Raw genomic sequence first — 16,198 nt, 5'->3', positions numbered from 1 at the left:
AGCTCGCGAATTAAGCAGCTAGGAGAGAGAGAATGGCTAAGCCAACTTGAACAGTATAGGAAAAAAGCCACTAGCAAGAATCCACATACGTACGCAGCAAAATACAAGTGGAAGATAAGAAAGCAAATCGCTATTCCTAGCAATACTAGAAGAGAGATTTCTAGCGCTTTCTACTAACTTAAACTAGGGCACTATTACCTAAGGGACTACCTATATAAGAGAGGGAAAGTAGATTCTAATAGTTGCCCCTGCAACTATAGGTCTATACAAGACCTACCTTATATTCTATTTAGATGTAATCTATATAGAGAGGAAAGGAAAGGACTAAGAGAAGCCTGCGAAGGCGATCTATCACTACCTATCCTCTTTTAAACAAAAGAGGGTATAGAAGCAACTATTACCTTTATTCAAGAAACAAAGGTTGGAACACAAGCCTGGTACAAAGGAAACACAGAAAACGAGGAGTAATACCTGTAACAGGTAGCCATACACCTCCCCCACCCTATCCCACCCCCTACCCACTAACTAATAGGCTACGAGCCTCACCTTTATCTAGTTAAAACCCCTCCTACATATCGTAGCTAGAAACAACCTACTTAGATACTTGTAGGCCTAAAAACCCTACACGTCTTATATAGCCCTTCGGGCTGAAAAAGGACGTTAAACTAGAATAATAATAATAATAATGCAACCCTGTTAGCAACAACTTTTAATAGTCACCTCCGTACATCTCCAAAAATGAGCATTCCCATATCCACACTCCCACCAGATTCAAGGACTACCTACATACTCGACCAGCTCGAGGGTGAGCGCGTAACTCTACCGGGCAGCAAACGCGTCTTTCGAATCCTCGCATCATCCAAACAAACCGATGGCGGAATCGCCGTCTTTACCAGCGGCGCCGTGCTATCAGACGCACCGGGCTTCCACTGGCATGAAAAAGCACATGACGTGTTCCTCGTGACAAAAGGTTTTGTCAAACTGTGGAACGGCGACAAGTGCAGGATAATGGGGCCAGGCGATTTCGCCTATGTCCCACCAGTAAGCCGACTCTGACACTATCACATGGCACACTGCTCACATGTCCTAGAAAGTAATTCACAACCCCGAACTTCTGGGGCCACACACAGAAACTTTCGGTCTCGTTGCGCCAGGTGACTGGATTGATTTCTTCCGTTACGTAGGCGAGACGTACAACGGAGTTATCGTGCCTGAGAACGACAATCGCGATCTCAAAGCCATGCTGATCCCCAAGCTGATGGCATCCAAGGACCGGTTTGACGTGCACTTTGAACGAGAGTACCAGCCCCCCGAGGTCGCCCCGTGGGAAGACTCGGAGAACCAGCTTCCAGCGGCAGGCCAACCTTATTTCCTGCGGGCCAACACGGGGCCCCGCTGGATCCTGGGTGGAGTCATCTCGCGGCCGTTCATCCATGCCGAGCAAACAGGCGGCCTATTCGCCATCTCAAGCATAGAATCCTCGCGGGTTTACGACAAAAAGCAGCAGCCGCTGGCGCGCTGGCTCACATTTGCCAAGTTAGATCATTGCTTCTGTGTCCAGGAGGGTCTCCTCCGCATCCGATTACAATCGAGTGAGGTCTGGAATGAGATTCGCGAGGGCCAGACGATACTCGTTGCGGCGGGCGAGACTTTCACGGTTGATTTCGGCAGCCGATATGTACGCGTGTGGTCTTTTACCAATGGAGAGGGAGTCGAGGAGTTGATTAGAAAGGCTGGAACCTCGTATGAGGGATTCGTGCTACCGGAAGAGCCGGCAGGTCTAGATGAGGCAAAGGTATCAGAATCTTGCAAAGAGCTGGGCATTGCTTCTAAGAGCCTTTAGTGATGAACCGAGTGGCTCAGATTGAAGAATAGCAAATATGTTACTTGACTGTTGTGCAGGCGCTGACGATTGTTCTCTTCACATGTCGACTCAAGCTTTAGACAGCAAGCTGAAGCGTGAGTGTTATGTATCTTGCCGCAAAGCTATCAAGCGTGCAGATTAGTTCTTGCCAAGGTAAGTAAGGCTGATAAGCCCGAGTTTATTTCAACATGCATTCTTGGCCATAAATGTACCAGCAAGCATTATCGAATTTACGCAAATACTCGCAGTTAGAGCAGTCAGTTGTTGATGCGGAAATCCCATACAGGTACTAGGCAGCACCTTTTATGATCGCAATTGAGCCCAGTGACTCTGCCTGTCCTCGTAGTATTCATAGCACGTCCACGAGAAAACGACAATCTACCCACAAGCACCTCAAACTCTATTACAGAATTCTACAAGTGGTACTTGAACAACGGACTCCGATCCCCCATCTTCTCCAACTGCGCAGGCGTATAAATCGCCCTCCACTCCTCCTCCGTCTTCTCCGCATTGCGCTTATTAATCCTTAAGAACAAAAATTCCAGCGTAAATGCACACACCATGCCCGCGGCTGCAAAGGAGAGCGAAGATCCAAATCCCGTCTCGTACTTGGGCGACTCTTTTTCCTGGAAAATGAAGGAGCCCACGATGCCGCCTAGGTTGCCGATGCAAATCATGGTTGCGATACTGTGTATTCTTTTGTTAGACGGAATATGTAGATCTGACTTGGGATTACCAGACTTACCCAACGGCACGTTTCTCAGGCCCGGCTAGGTTATTAATGGTCCACGCATTGCAGCCTGGCAGAATCGGATAGATGCCAATGCACGCAACGTGAACTGCAAAGTAGCACACGGCCACGTTGTCCTTGATAGCCTCTGCCTTTGCAAACAGAATAGCATATGCAATAATGAGCAGACCTTGTGCGGTAGTGATGAACGGCATGCGCCATGTGAATCTGTCAGCGAGAAGGGAAGAGACCAGCGCTGAGATGGCGCCACAGGCGTACGGAGGCGCAGTCATGAGCTGTGCGGTTGTGCTTGTGAATCCCACTATTTCTCTGATCAGTAGCTTTCCCTATGTATAGCCGTGTGCGCTGATAACTGACTGTTCTTGAGGATCTGGGGCATGGTGAATTTCAGTCCGTAGTTTGACACGGCGTTACTGGCAAAAATCATGGCTTGCAGGTAGATCTGCCAGTCTTTCATGACCTGGCCGATGACACCCCATTTTATTCTCTCTTTCTTGCCATCGGCATTGACGCGGGGCTTGCGCTTTAGACCACGAGTGACTATATGGGTTAGGCGGAGGAATCGCGCTTCGTCCGTCGTGAGCCAGCGGCCGATGGCATGGTCTGGAGAGTCTGGGAGTAAGAAGAAAACAGCGACACCCATGACGACCGTAGCCATGCCTTCGAGGATGAAGATCCATCTCCATCTTTTGGCAAAACACGTTAGTCTTCCAGTGGCCAATGACAGGGGCATGGCACTACTCACCCCTCAAGTCCCGCAATGCCTATGTTCACTTGTCAGTTGTATATTTACAATCGCCATAAACCCACTTACCATTCATTTTTGCAATCGCAGCAACCAGCAGACCCGAAAACGCGCCACTCGTCGCTGAAGCACAGTAAAACAGCGCCATGCGAAACTGCGTCCGGTCGGGCGGATACCACTGACCAACAAGATAAATTGCACCAGGAAAGAAGCCAGCCTCAAACAAGCCCAGAAAGAACCTTGTTGCACAGAGCCCTGCGAGATTCTGTACAAGCCCTATGACCGTCATGACGGTGCCCCAGCACAAGACCAGTATTCCCATGTAGTACGATGGGCGCTTGAACTTTGCAAGCAGCATGTTCGACGGCACTTCGAAGAGGACGTAGGGAACGAAGAAGACCATCAGCGCAACATTGTAATCTGTGCCTTTCATGCCGAGCGTCTTCTCGAGCCCTTCGATCTTGGCATTGCTGGTTGCGCAGGTCAGTCAGTGGCGCGTAGACGTATACTCGACAAAGTGCATAGTTACCCGATGTTCGCTCGGTCGAGATGAGAAATGAGATATAAAACGGCGAGCATAGGACATAGCCGCCAGTCTACCTTGTGGAAAATCCTCCTCTGCTCTGCCTTGTCGATGCTATACAGAAATTCCGCGTCGTCTTGACTCAACCCGGCTTTCATGAAATCATGCAGATGGTACGGCGAGTTCGCCCACGGCGCCTTTTCATTCGATACCTCCTCCATATCATACGTGTGATCTTTTGCTGTGGAATCCTCTACCACCGCATCTCGCGCCATCTTTGTGTTGTTCGTAGGGAAAGGGGGCGGGCACGCAAACAGACGAGAAAATAACAAAGTTCAGCAAAGACAAAACACAAGATACCATCAATAGAGTCTTATATAGTGCCTTGCCTTCTTATCCATACTGCAGGCCATACCTCAGCGGCGCCAAAAATGGCGCCGTCCACACGTCCAAGCACCTGTGTGGAGAGAGACATTGCAGCATGCATATATGCTAATGCTACTCAGCCCAAGGGTAACCATAACCGAGCATACATACCTGCCCCGCGGGGCGAATCCAAAGGCCGCCGTCCAGGGAAAACTCAACATGACCGTTACATGGTTGGAGCCAAGGCTGGGGTAAGGCGGGGGAGTTGGCGGAGGATTCTGCTTGGCGAACAGCTGGTAACGCATTACAGCAATGATTGGCGTTTCCGCGAGAACTTCGGGTGAATAATAGTCCATCGCTTGTTGACTGCCGGCGGCTTGCCAAGCCTCTGCCGGTCTGGAGGTACAGACTATGGACTTGCTGATGTGCTCGTGTGGATTTGTCGCAGGATGCTGGTTGACTCGTAGGCTGAGCGCGGGGACGCAGTTTAAGTACCCCACCGCGTCACGTAGCTGCATGCAAAACTCGGAAGGTCCTTTCCATAGACGGATTGATTTGGTAGCGATGATCGTTGTAATCCCGCGGCTGGGAATGTATAAAAATATACTATATTGCCGCGCGGGGTCAGTACGTCTCTCATTGACAAGCATTTAAGATGACTATCATGAATGCTTGTGAATGGCAAGATTGCATCATTTCCACCGTGCAGTCACGTCTTGATATCTCAGTGTTTGAATCATCACAGATACAGCCATGTCATAAGTAAATCAGCAAGTCTTGGTATCATTAACGATTTGCCTAGAGACTCAGCTAGGCTAAACTACATTGACCTCCAAAACCAAAGTCTATACAACGATTTATCCGAATCATGACAAGATGAACGCATCTTACTTCTTTGCCCCAGACCGGGCAAGTTTCCTCATAAAGGCATTTTGTACACCCTTTGTTCCCTTGAGTTCCTTGTTCCTGCTCCTGTTCACCTCCATGTACGCCATGGTTTGGCCACCCGACAATTCTGAAAGGGTACCAGCTGCTCGTCTCACTCCAAACTTCTTTTTGTTGCCCTTGTTGGAAGCATACTTGGTGCCAAATGCGTCACCTTCGATTCTCTCCTCCTTGGCGTCTTCCTCGCGGGCAAGTAGAACATCCATGAGAAGCTCTCGCCGCTCTTGTGGCGTCGCAAATGCCAGCTGCGAAAAGTTTTCCAGTCCTTCAAGACGGGTAATGACCTTGAAGGCGTATCCCTGGTCGACAAGGAAGGCCTGACGCTTGGACGAGTAGTACATCTCGTCAGTGTCTTTGGAGACCAGGGAGTAGAAGAAGGCGTTGAAACCCTCGTCATTCCTTCTCTTAGCCCGAAGAATTCTACCCAAGCGTTGCGCTTCTTGACGGCGTGAGCCGTAATGTGATGATATTTGGATTAGACATGTCGCCTCCGGCAGATCTAGACTGGTGTCGCCAATCTTGGACAAAAAGATGGTGTTGACGAGCTCATTGTGTTGAAAGTTCTCCAAGATACGAAGACGTTCTTGTTGGGGGGTTGCGCCGTAAATGTACGCCTTGCCGAGCTTGCGCGAATACTTTTCCAACGCATATACATTGTCAGAGAAGACAATAATCTTGTCTCCTCGGGATTCATGATAGTTGATGAGGAACTGACAGGCTTGAAATTTCTTGGGGTTCATAATCGACAGCAATGCGCGCTTTTGGAGCGAGGAAGGCTTGAGCCATTCCGTGTAAAACTCGGGCGTCATTTGGCACCAAACCTCGGCGCACTGAACTTTAGCAATGTGTCCTTGTTCTGACAATTCTTGCCAGTTGGCTTCGTAGAGCTTGGGGCCAATCAGAAAGTTGAGGTCGTCAATCTTGTCATCTTCTCGGAGAAGCGTGGCTGTCAGGCCCAGTTTTGCGTGCGATGCAATCTCGTAGGTGACTTTCTTGAAAATGTTGGCGGGCACAACGTGCACTTCATCAGCTATGAGCAATCCCCATTCCTGCCCACGAATGAACTGCATGACCTTTTCAGCGTCGTGCGATCGCTTTCTGGCATTACTAATCATAGAGTAGGTGCTGATAATAATACCTGCCTGGCGAGGAAATCGAGTCTTGTTGTCGGCAGTGAAGACGGCCACGTCCTCGGGGTTGATGTTGGACCACTTGATGAATTCGGCTCGCCACTGGACAACGGACATGGCACTTGTGCACAGGACAATGACGGATTTCTTCACACCACAGGCAGCCGTAATGCCGACTAGAGTCTTACCTGCGCCACAGGGCAACACTATGATACCTGAACGTGCACGAGAGTTTGAAAACATTTTACTGAGGGCCTTTTCCTGGTAGTATCGAATTTGCGCGTGCGGCTTGAGGTCAATCTCCAAGTTTGGATTTGTGTCGTCGTTGTTAAAGTCGTACTCTTCAGTGAGGGGAAGACCAATGGCCCGGCAGCGTTTGACCACCTTTTCTCGCTCCTCACTCTTGATTTGGAACGAGTGAACTTGGGCAACCTCGTCGTCATCATCGTCCTCTCGCAGTGTAGCAATCATTTCGCTTGGTGCGGGATTTGGGTTGGCGTCTGGCGGAGGTTGCTGCTGGGCCATGTTGTTGGCACCAGCCGCCAGTTTGGTACCTGGAATGGCCATCTGACCAATCTTGGGCGCAGCCTCCTTGATGAGGCCGTCGGTGGAGTCGGCCCTGCACTCTGCGATGATGGGATCGCGGAGGAGTTTCTGGAGGATGGCTGGGTCCTCGCTCTCTATGTACGACAGCGTCTTCTTCAGCACAATCTTGGCCTTACCGAAAGCAGACGTCGACTTCTCGACGAACTGAGTGATGGCCTCGGACAGAGCAGTCTTGGAGTAGCGGTCGAGCTTCTCGATAATCTCCTGCTTGGAATGGCCGACGCTGACGGCGGCGAAGAGACTGTGTGTGGTGAGCTGGTATTCATGCATCTTGGATACACGCGACTGCGGCTCGGCGATGTTGATCAAAAAGTCCTGGGCCTCGTCGAAGAGGGGGTGGAAGGACTCGAGGATGATGCCGCCGGCGTCGTTGATCCACAGCGGGCGGTTGTAGTGGTCGGGCTTGAGGGGCGCGCTCCACTGGTCCGACTTTCTGAAGAGGTCGGCGGCGGCGTCTCTCACACGGCCAGCTCGCGCGCGCTTGGTCATGGCCTTGACGTCGAACTCCTCCTTGAGCTGGTCAAACGTCTCCTGGTCGCTCATGGGCCCATCATCGTTGTCGTCCCAACCATCCTCTGCCTCTGCGTCGGCGGCGGTCTGCGCGAGCTTGCGTTTTGGTGGCATGGCAGCGATGCGCTGTGGCGGTGGCGGTGGTGGTGGTGGTGGTGGGTGGCGTGGAGATATGTAGGTGGACTGGGACAGGTAAATGTCGAGGCAGGCAGGCAGCCGCGAGGGTGTGATTACGTAAGGACGCGCCCAGACGCGAAAGCATGTGAATGGCGGGCCGGGGGGTTCGGTTTTGGTTTGGTGGCAGGCGACGTCACCTCGCCAGCAAGGCGGCCCCTCTGACCAGAATCCGCCCTATTGCACACGCCCACCCCCCAGAATGCGCCGCGCATGAAGACGTGACATGCTTCCCAATGGGCGCATCCGACTCCAAACTCTCCTTCAAGCAGGGCATCTTCCGCCTGTCTGAGCCCAAGCAGATCCCCGCCGACGACGCCTACTGGACTGGTGTATGCTCCCCTGCCCGTGCTGCGTTGCTGCCGCTATTGCAATTACAAGCACTGCTACTGTACTATGCTATGCTGCTGCTGACTATGCCGCCAGTTCTGGGAGCTGCCCGAGTCGACGGAAGATGTCTTTTCGCTCTTCTCCCCCGCGGACATTCGCCGCACGCGCGACATCAACCTAGCCAACCTCGAGACGCTCATCCTCGCCGTCACCTCGCGCCTCATTGTCCTGCGCAACCACCCCTCGTTCCCCGACCCCGACCTGGCCCCGGAGCGCGATGCCCTCAACTGCATCCGCGTCCTCACGCGCCTGCTGCCCTTTCTGTACGAGGCCGACCATCTGGACACGTGGGAGGACCAGTTCTTCTGGGCCACCCGGCGCAAGCGCAGCCGCCGCGGCCAGCTAGTGCGCACCGAGGTGCTCTTCGACGAAGCCGACCCCGAGCAGCCGCCCACGGAGAAGGAGCCCGAGTTTGAAAAGGCCAAGCCGCTCGCCGAGGAGATTATCGACACCCTCATCGACCTGCTCTTCTTCTCCGAATTCACCCTGCCCAAGGTCCCCGCCGGCAAGAACAAGGTCACGTATGCCATCTGGCAGAGCGGCGTGGGCTGCAACACGCCCGTCGCATCCACCAAGGAGTTTGAGAGCAACAGGACTGAGATTCTGCGCCTGCTCCTCACTCTGGCAAGCAAGTCCATGTACATGTCGGCTGGTATGCTGTCGCCTCGTCATGACCGATACAAAGTCGATTCTGACCCATTGCAGGCGTGCTACCGGTAAAGGGTGTAAAGGCCATCACATACATAGCTACGTGTCCGGACAAGCAGGTTGTCTTGTCGGTCCTGTGCTCGCTTCTCAACACGGTGCGTCTTACTTGGTGTACTAGATGCGCTCACTGACCCTCCATAGACGCTCAAGTACAACCCCGCAACCTGGCGCGTGCCGTACGATCATGTGGTGTTCAAAGATCAGCGGCAGATTCTCGTCACATACTGTCTACAGCTGCTTTTGGTGCTTGTCCTGTACCCCATTCCAGAGCCTGGTAATGGCCCAGCACCCAAGAATTTCTTCCGTCATTTTCTAGGTCGTCTGCACCGTCCACAGGATTTCCAGTTCCTCGTTGACGGCATGACAAGGATCCTAAACCAGCCGGTATGCATTACGCACATTTACCAAGCTTCTTGGCTGACACTTGCTAGCTCCAAGCAAACACGTCCTACCTCCCTGGCAGCCACAAATCGCTAACCTGGGCCCCGGAGATGATCATGCTTTTCTGGGAAGCGCTGCAGTGCAACAAGCGTTTCCGCTCCTTCATCATCGACACGGACCGGGCCCACGATTTTGTCGTCTTGGTGCTATACTATGCGATTGATCAGCGCAATGATCCGTCCAAGCAGGGTCTTGTGCGCATGTGCATTTTTGTACTCCAGACACTCAGTGTTGAGCCGCAGTTCGGCAAGAGCCTCAACAAGACGTTTGAAGGCCAAGAATCCCTTCCAGCCAGCATTCGCATCCCCAACTTCCACGGCACGTATGCCGACTATGTCATCACGGTAGGCAAATCCATCACTCACACCATGTCTGCTAATCATGCTAGTCCATCTACACACTACTCACCACGGGCAAAGGCAAACTCGATGCGATCTATCCAGCTCTACTTGCGATACTCAACAACATCGCTGCTTATGTTCAGAACCTTGGGCGCGCAACCAGCTCAAAACTGCTGCAACTCTTTGCTTCCATGTCGGCACCTAGCTTCTTGCTTGCGAATGAAAACAACCACACACTGCTGCACTCGTTGTTAGAGGTCATGAATGCCATGATCGAGCATCAATATCAGCGTAAGTATGGCTAGCGCTGTGAACGTTGACCTATACTGAGGCGAATAGACAACCCAAACCTCGTGTACGCCATTGTACGTTCGCGAAAGCGGTTCCAAGCATTGAGACACTTTACTCTTGAAAGTGGCCAAGAAGAGCTTGAGCGTCAGAATCAGCAACGCAAGGAGGACGGAGAGGACCTTACACGCACAAATTCCATTGACAGTCTGAGGAGTCCGACGGCCGCACGGACACCTACGCTGGGTAATGTGCCAGAAGAAGATGGGGCTTTTGCCATTGGCGACGATGACGATGATTCGGACGAAGAGGCAGACGACTTGCGGACTCCGGATGCAACCAGATCACGGACACACTCACCGTCAGGAGCCTCGAGGAGTGCATCGATAGCGTCGTCGATAGATGAGTCGGTGCCGCTTCAACTGAGGGGTATGTCTGAAAAGGCACGAGGCAAGCGGCCAGTGGGCCAGCCAGCCTTTTCGCGGCAAAACAGCGTGACGAGCTTGCACAGCATAGCGGGTCCAGCGTTGGCGTCGAATGAGTTCTTCACGCCGTCTGTACCATGGGTAGGTTTATTTGTGTGGAGGATATGGCTTTGGTATGGCATTGCTAACGTGAGCTTTAGTTGGAAGGGTGGCTTTCGGAGTTGCCGTTGCACACGATTCTCATGCTGATATCAGAGCTTGGGCCGAAGCTGCCGGCTTCGGGCGACTCAAACGACACGGCAGCAGCGCTGAAGATGATTGGCGAGACGGAAGTACGAGGCATCGAGCCGTCGCCAATCAGGGTACACCTGTTTGAGTGGTCGCCGCTATCGCTTGGCTGGTATGAGTCTCTGCTATGGGGTTTCATTTTTGCGGCCGAGATGCTGGTGGCCAAGGGGACTGCCGGGGTTTGGAACAACACTAGCATACGGCTGTTCAAGGTTCAAGAAGCGGCCGTGACGACTCCCTCGCTACTACAACCTAGAGGGGCCGTGGACGCGGTAGGTAGCAATCTGGTGCAGCGAATCGGGTCGCTCAACCTGCGTGGGGTTGCAGGCCAGGCCGCGCAACGCTCCCCGTCAAGCGGCGGGACTGCCGGAACCCCGACGATTCGCGACGTATAGCGGCATGTCAGAGCTTGGCGTTGTTCAGCCACGAGAAGCGAGGGTGAAGGTGTAAAGGCGCGACGACGACTAGTGTAGGTTAGGCTAGCATTAGAGGTAGATAGTATGCAAGGAAGGATGGACGTTGTGAACGAGTGGGTGGGTGGCCCTGTCATGGCGGAGGGTTGTGGGAATGTGATTGGAGAGGGAGGCTGTTTAACGTTTGCCCATATTACCCCGTTTCGGTAGCGATAACAGTATGGGGGGGAGGGGGTTTTGGTGTTGGTGCACAGCCACATATGCATGGCGCAGAGCCACACTAGTGCTAGCACTCGCCACATGTCTGTCTGAGGTGTGTGTGTGTGTGTGTGTGTGTGTGCTAGGTCTAAGGGACTTGACATGGCGAGGCGAACCATGGTGCCAAGCATAATTGATATATATTAGTCAGTGTAACCGACACAATGACATGTTTATTTTTTACTTTTATTTCATTTTATTATATTGAGATTTTAGCATCATGCTTGCTCTGTGATATAGAAGTTATGTATAATGTGGAGATGTGGGAAAGATTGGCAAGCTGTGTGTGTGTGTGTGTGTGTGTGTGTGTATGTGTGGGCTGTTTCGTATGCATGTCTGAAAAAAGAAAGAAAAGAAAGAAAAAAAAAGGAGGGTAAAATGTGCCATTGGGTTATGTACTTTGCAAGCTGGACTCTTTGCGAGTATACTTTCATGTTTATGTGGTTATTTATTTATACAGCCTGCTTTGGGTGGTGATTGTGTAGTTGGTTGGGTGTGTAGATTAGAAGTGCTTCGACTTGCTATTTTGTGGTGGATAAAGGATAGTGGGCTATGGACAGTGCTTGGTTTCAACTCATGTTGCTGTATACATGCAATTCCACGTCAAGTATGAGGCAGTCATGGCAGTGGTAGTGGTGGTGATGAGGCTGTTACGCTGTCTACACTGACGAACCATGGTCGCATGGTATGGCTGATGGCGTCGTAGAATGGATACCCCACACGAGAAACTTGAGCGGAAGCGGTTGCCGTGAGAGTGGAGGCTATCTGGTGGTGAGAGGTGCGAGGGATGGGGTATATCAAACAGTGGCTTGGAGGCGTGGGTGGATGGAGTCGTATACTTGCTTTTTCTACTTGGACTTGTTTCGTAGCATGCTGCTATCTCCGGAAGCTGGTTGATAGATGGATGGATGGATGGATGGCGAGTTTGTCACTGGCCATGTCGAGCATTGGCACTGTCGTACCCCGCGGTGTCTGGCTGTATACACGGCAATTGCAGCATCCATGGAGCGCGCAGAGCATGTGGACTGGGCATGCTGCCGTGCCTGTCCGTGCCCAAAGCAGTAAAGGGCGGAATTCTAGCGTGGGAGTTGGCGTGCGTGGATGGACAAGGCGGATCAGAGGCCAAGCTGGTCGCGGTATAGAGGCTCACCGCTCCAAGTATAGTGGTTGCTGAGGGCAGGCGGGGGGGCTGGCATGGATAGGACGGGCGGTGGGGCGGTCGAAACATGGTGTGGGTGGGCATACGGGCGAATGTGTGAGCAGGCGGGCGGGCGGTGGTGGTCAAAGAGCCCGAAGGGGAAAGTGGTGAGTAAGAGGTGTGGATTGAGGATATAGCTATATGCGGGCTGCAGCTATGTTGCTATAGCTGGGGAAGTCACTAACGCCTCGACGCATGATGCTGCAACGGGCTAGCATGCACCGCCGTCGAGAGTGTGCCTGGTCGCCGGGACCATGTCGGTGCCTTTATGACGTTGCTTTCTGCGACACCACCGCCTGGCCTCCCTTGCTGCTGCGCCTGCCGATGGATGCACCCAGCATAGGTGTAGTCGCCGTACATGTACTTAGACTACACAGCAGCCGTTGCACCGCGCCCTGCCCGCCATCCTTGCGCCCGCGTCACATGGCCCGCCGTCCATCGCCATCGCCGGCGCGACATGTGAAGGGCCTGGGTGTCGCTGCGCCGCCCACCCAGAACGGGAGCATGGCGCGCCTAAAATTAGGCCAGCGTCGTCCCTCGTTGCCATGTACCGCCCGCTCGCTATAGCAGAGCCAGCCAGTGTATATTGGCGCTTTAGCCGGCCTTGCGCCCTCACCTTTGCCTTCTCGCTGCCCGGCCCGGGCGCCCAGCGCGCGCCAGCCAGTGGGACAATTGTCGGTGACGTCCTGGTGGGAAAAAAAAAACACCGCACTGGCTCTCTGGCGAAAAATGCCCTGTCGCCTGAACGCCCGAAGCTTCCACCTCACCCTCCCCCCCCTCCCCCCACCCAACCAACTCCAAAACAACAGCCACCACTGCCGGGAAATGGTGACAGCCGTGGGGTCCTCGCGATACCAGATTCCGATACCCTGGGCAAGTATCGGGTCCAGCAGACGAGGAGATCTGCTTCAGAGACTGGGGGAGAGGGGGGTGGGGCGGCGGCGGCGGCGGGAGCGTGTGGGTGGTGCTATCGGGGCCTGTGAGGGAGCAAAAGTCAGCGCCTTGGATGGGCTTGAGCGGTTGTGTGTGTGTGGTTGGATAGGCCGCTCTTGGACGAGACACGAGCGACTCACTTCGCAGGCTTGGACAGAAAGCGGACCAGGTCCTCGCGACGCATAGAAGGGCAGACGGCGGGCGGCGGTGGAGAAGGGAACTGCGGGCGACAGAGGCCTATGCAGCAGGAGAGACCGAAGGAAACACAGAGGCGGGCAGCGTGACGGGAGAGGTTTTATCAGACGGCGTCGAGGGCAGACGGTCGGTCAAGGAAATTAAACAATGGGCGTCGTTGGGCGCTGACGTTTGTGGGCGAACAGCTGAGTCGCCAAACTCGGATTGCCAGCCGTTGCGGGGGGGACGAGAGAAGAGGGAGAGAGAGAGAGAGAGAGAGAGAGAGAGAGAGCAAGAGACGTACTGTAGGCAATAGCTGTGGGGGTATTGGTGATGAGCTGTGATGTCGGCGATGAATAAAATTCCCGTTCTTTACTTTTTTCGGTGGTTGCGCAAGGCCTCGTTTATCCCCCTCAACGCCCGCCCTCCCTAACATCGACTACGGTCGTTCCCACACCTCCCGTCCACTGCTGCTGGCACACGCCAGCCTCGTCTACTCTTCGCGACCCGTGGGCCAATTCTTCTCAGGCGAGCACCGCATTGCTTGTCTGAGCGAGGTTGTGCTGCACACAGCTTCTCATAGCTAGCCCCAGTCCTCCAGCTTGGTTCAACCCAGCCCCCCGGCAAACCAACTCAACTCGCCAACCACATAACCCCCGGGCTGCTCCTCCCACCCAAACTGCAAAGAGATGGTTGCTACCGAGATTCCTCAGCACTACACTGCCTCGCCCTCGTCGCACATTGGCACCCCCCAGTTGACAATCAACAAGGAGGCCACCATCGATCTCGACTCGACAAACTCGTTCGAGGGCCCTGAGAAGCTCCTGGAAGTATGGTTCAGCCCTTCTGCCACCGAATTGCCTGGCCAGGCTGGCCCGCTTGGCCTGAAGAAGGTGTCGGCCGATGTGTGGAAGGACATGCTTGATCTCGTCAATTGCAAGGTTCTCTCGGTCATTGAGTCGGAGCACGTCGATGCCTATCTCTTGTCCGAGTCGAGCATGTTTGTCTTCCCCCACAAGGTCGTGCTCAAGACGTGCGGTACCACGACGCTTCTCTGGGGTCTCACGCGCATGCTGGAAATCGCTGCTGGAGCCGGTTTCCCCTTTGTCGCCCCAAAGGCGTCGGGCGTCGCCCCAGCCGCCACGCCCTACCGCGTCTTCTACAGCAGGAAGAATTTCCTCTACCCCGACCAGCAGCGAGGCCCCCACCGCAGCTGGCGAGACGAAGTCCGCTATCTGGACGACCGCTTCCGGGGCGGCAGCGCTTACATGATTGGCAAGATGAATGGCGAGCACTGGTACCTCTACATTACCGGTCCAGACACCAGCCTTACGCCGCCTCCCAGCCCAGGCGAGGAGAGGCTGGAGCCTGACACCGAGACCAAGTTTGTGAGCCACCCTCAGCGCCTGCTGCGTGAACAGGCCACCGACGAGGAGGAAGACGAGACTCTGGAGGTACTGATGACCGACCTCGACGAGAAGAACGCCCGTCAGTTCTATCTCGAGGACGCAAGTGCGGTTGCGGAAGGTCGCTACATCCAGAGGGCTCGTGAGGCTCGCAAAAACGCCATCCAGTCTCTTGGCACCATCTCGGAAGAGAATGGCCACACGGAAAGTCTGGGTGGCTCTACCGTCCTCGACTCGACTGCCAACACGCACAAGTCGGACGACAGCTTCGACGTTTTTGAGCAGACATCCTCTGACCATTCTGGCTTCAACTCGGACGACGAACTCACCTTCCCTGAGGAGCTTACCACCGAAGGCCACACGCTCGGTACCGTCGTCTCTGAACACTGCGGTCTAGCCGACGTCTACCCCACGACCAAGTACCCCGATGCCCGCATCGATGCCTATCTCTTCACGCCCTGCGGCTTCTCGGCCAATGGCGTCATCCCTGCGCCTGGCGGTGCGCCCAACGGCTCCAAGAAGGGCTCAGACGCTACGCACTACTTCACCGTCCACGTCACTCCGGAGCCACAGTGCTCGTACGCCTCGTTTGAAACCAACGTCCCTGCCCGCCAGACAGGCCGCGAGACAGCAGACATTGTCGAGCACGTCGTCGGCATCTTCAAGCCCGGCAGGTTCAGCGTCACCCTCTTCGAGGCCAAACCCGCCGCCGGCGACGCCCCCTCCAAGTCCTCCGACAAGGCCAAGCGCATGGAAGTCATTCCCGGATACCGCCGTGTCGATCGCATCGTGCACGACTTGGACGGCTACGATCTCGTCTTTCGCTACTACGAACGCGACGACTGGAAGGGAGGTAAGCCTAGACTTGGTGAGGACTTTTAGCTCCGTCGCTACAAGGGTAGAAATTGCTATTGCGAAAATTTTCCATATCCATGTACGTGTCGACTTGGGCTGCGTTTGCCCTTTGTTCTGCGACTCGGTGTGGTTTTTTTCGACACAGTCACTACTATTACTGTATTTATTCTACTTTATTCTCTTTGCCAAGTACGAATCCTCTGCCTTGAATCCAATTCCACTCTTTTATTCTATTTTTCTCTCTGCTGTTCATTCTGTCTGCACTAAGTGAGTGAGTGAGTGAGTGAGTGTATTGTTGTGCGTGCTGTTTCGAGAGAGTACTTGATTCATTGTGCGTGTGAACATATAAGAAGAAAAATGTGGTTTTTACATTCATTCATTCATTCATTCATTCACCCATTCATTAACTCTAGTCAGACTTGTTTTGCAAGAAAAGTTGACTTTTTTTTTTTTTTTTTTTTTTCCT

At 53.7% G+C, this 16,198-nt stretch overlaps 5 protein-coding genes across 5 annotated transcripts; 3 read left to right on the top strand and 2 right to left on the bottom strand.

Annotated features, from left to right (window-relative positions):
* Positions 1 to 738: 738 nt before the first annotated feature.
* Positions 739 to 1,843, top strand: SETTUDRAFT_155577 (uncharacterized protein; the record flags this gene model as incomplete). The annotated part of the gene is made up of 2 exons (XM_008030449.1): positions 739 to 1,041; positions 1,091 to 1,843. The coding sequence occupies 2 exons, from the start codon at positions 739 to 741 to the stop codon at positions 1,841 to 1,843; spliced, it is 1,056 nt and encodes a 351-aa protein (XP_008028640.1).
* Positions 1,844 to 2,277: 434 nt separating this feature from the next.
* On the bottom strand, positions 2,278 to 4,158 carry SETTUDRAFT_155576 (uncharacterized protein; the record flags this gene model as incomplete). The annotated part of the gene is made up of 7 exons (XM_008030448.1): positions 2,278 to 2,551; positions 2,610 to 2,916; positions 2,973 to 3,301; positions 3,361 to 3,379; positions 3,430 to 3,514; positions 3,653 to 3,830; positions 3,890 to 4,158. The coding sequence occupies 7 exons, from the start codon at positions 4,156 to 4,158 to the stop codon at positions 2,278 to 2,280; spliced, it is 1,461 nt and encodes a 486-aa protein (XP_008028639.1).
* An 871-nt stretch (positions 4,159 to 5,029) lies between these two features.
* On the bottom strand, positions 5,030 to 7,584 carry SETTUDRAFT_172759 (uncharacterized protein). Its single transcript, XM_008030447.1, has one exon. The coding sequence runs from the start codon at positions 7,552 to 7,554 to the stop codon at positions 5,137 to 5,139; it is 2,418 nt and encodes an 805-aa protein (XP_008028638.1). The 5' UTR covers positions 7,555 to 7,584; the 3' UTR covers positions 5,030 to 5,136.
* Positions 7,585 to 7,850: 266 nt separating this feature from the next.
* On the top strand, positions 7,851 to 11,125 carry SETTUDRAFT_119457 (uncharacterized protein; the record flags this gene model as incomplete). Its single annotated transcript, XM_008030446.1, has 8 exons — positions 7,851 to 7,946; positions 8,041 to 8,656; positions 8,710 to 8,807; positions 8,854 to 9,096; positions 9,144 to 9,497; positions 9,542 to 9,785; positions 9,834 to 10,348; positions 10,408 to 11,125. 8 exons carry the CDS (start codon positions 7,851 to 7,853, stop codon positions 10,888 to 10,890), a joined length of 2,649 nt encoding a protein of 882 aa, XP_008028637.1. The 3' UTR covers positions 10,891 to 11,125.
* A 2,736-nt stretch (positions 11,126 to 13,861) lies between these two features.
* Positions 13,862 to 16,107, top strand: SETTUDRAFT_164500 (uncharacterized protein). Its single transcript, XM_008030445.1, has one exon. It carries the CDS (start codon positions 14,161 to 14,163, stop codon positions 15,757 to 15,759), a length of 1,599 nt encoding a protein of 532 aa, XP_008028636.1. The 5' UTR covers positions 13,862 to 14,160; the 3' UTR covers positions 15,760 to 16,107.
* The last annotated feature ends 91 nt before the right edge of the window (positions 16,108 to 16,198 follow it).

Source organism: Exserohilum turcica (assembly GCF_000359705.1).
Source record: "Exserohilum turcica Et28A unplaced genomic scaffold SETTUscaffold_4, whole genome shotgun sequence".
In the NCBI taxonomy this organism is placed as follows: domain Eukaryota; kingdom Fungi; phylum Ascomycota; class Dothideomycetes; order Pleosporales; family Pleosporaceae; genus Exserohilum; species Exserohilum turcicum.
This window is presented reverse-complemented; position numbering and strand designations above follow the sequence as displayed.

What these genes read in the sequence shown, in the direction of transcription:
- SETTUDRAFT_164500 (XM_008030445.1), top strand. Translation starts at nt 14,161, where the DNA reads ATGGTTGCTACCGAGATTCCTCAGCACTACACTGCCTCGCCCTCGTCG.
- SETTUDRAFT_172759 (XM_008030447.1), bottom strand. Translation starts at nt 7,554, where the DNA reads ATGCCACCAAAACGCAAGCTCGCGCAGACCGCCGCCGACGCAGAGGCA.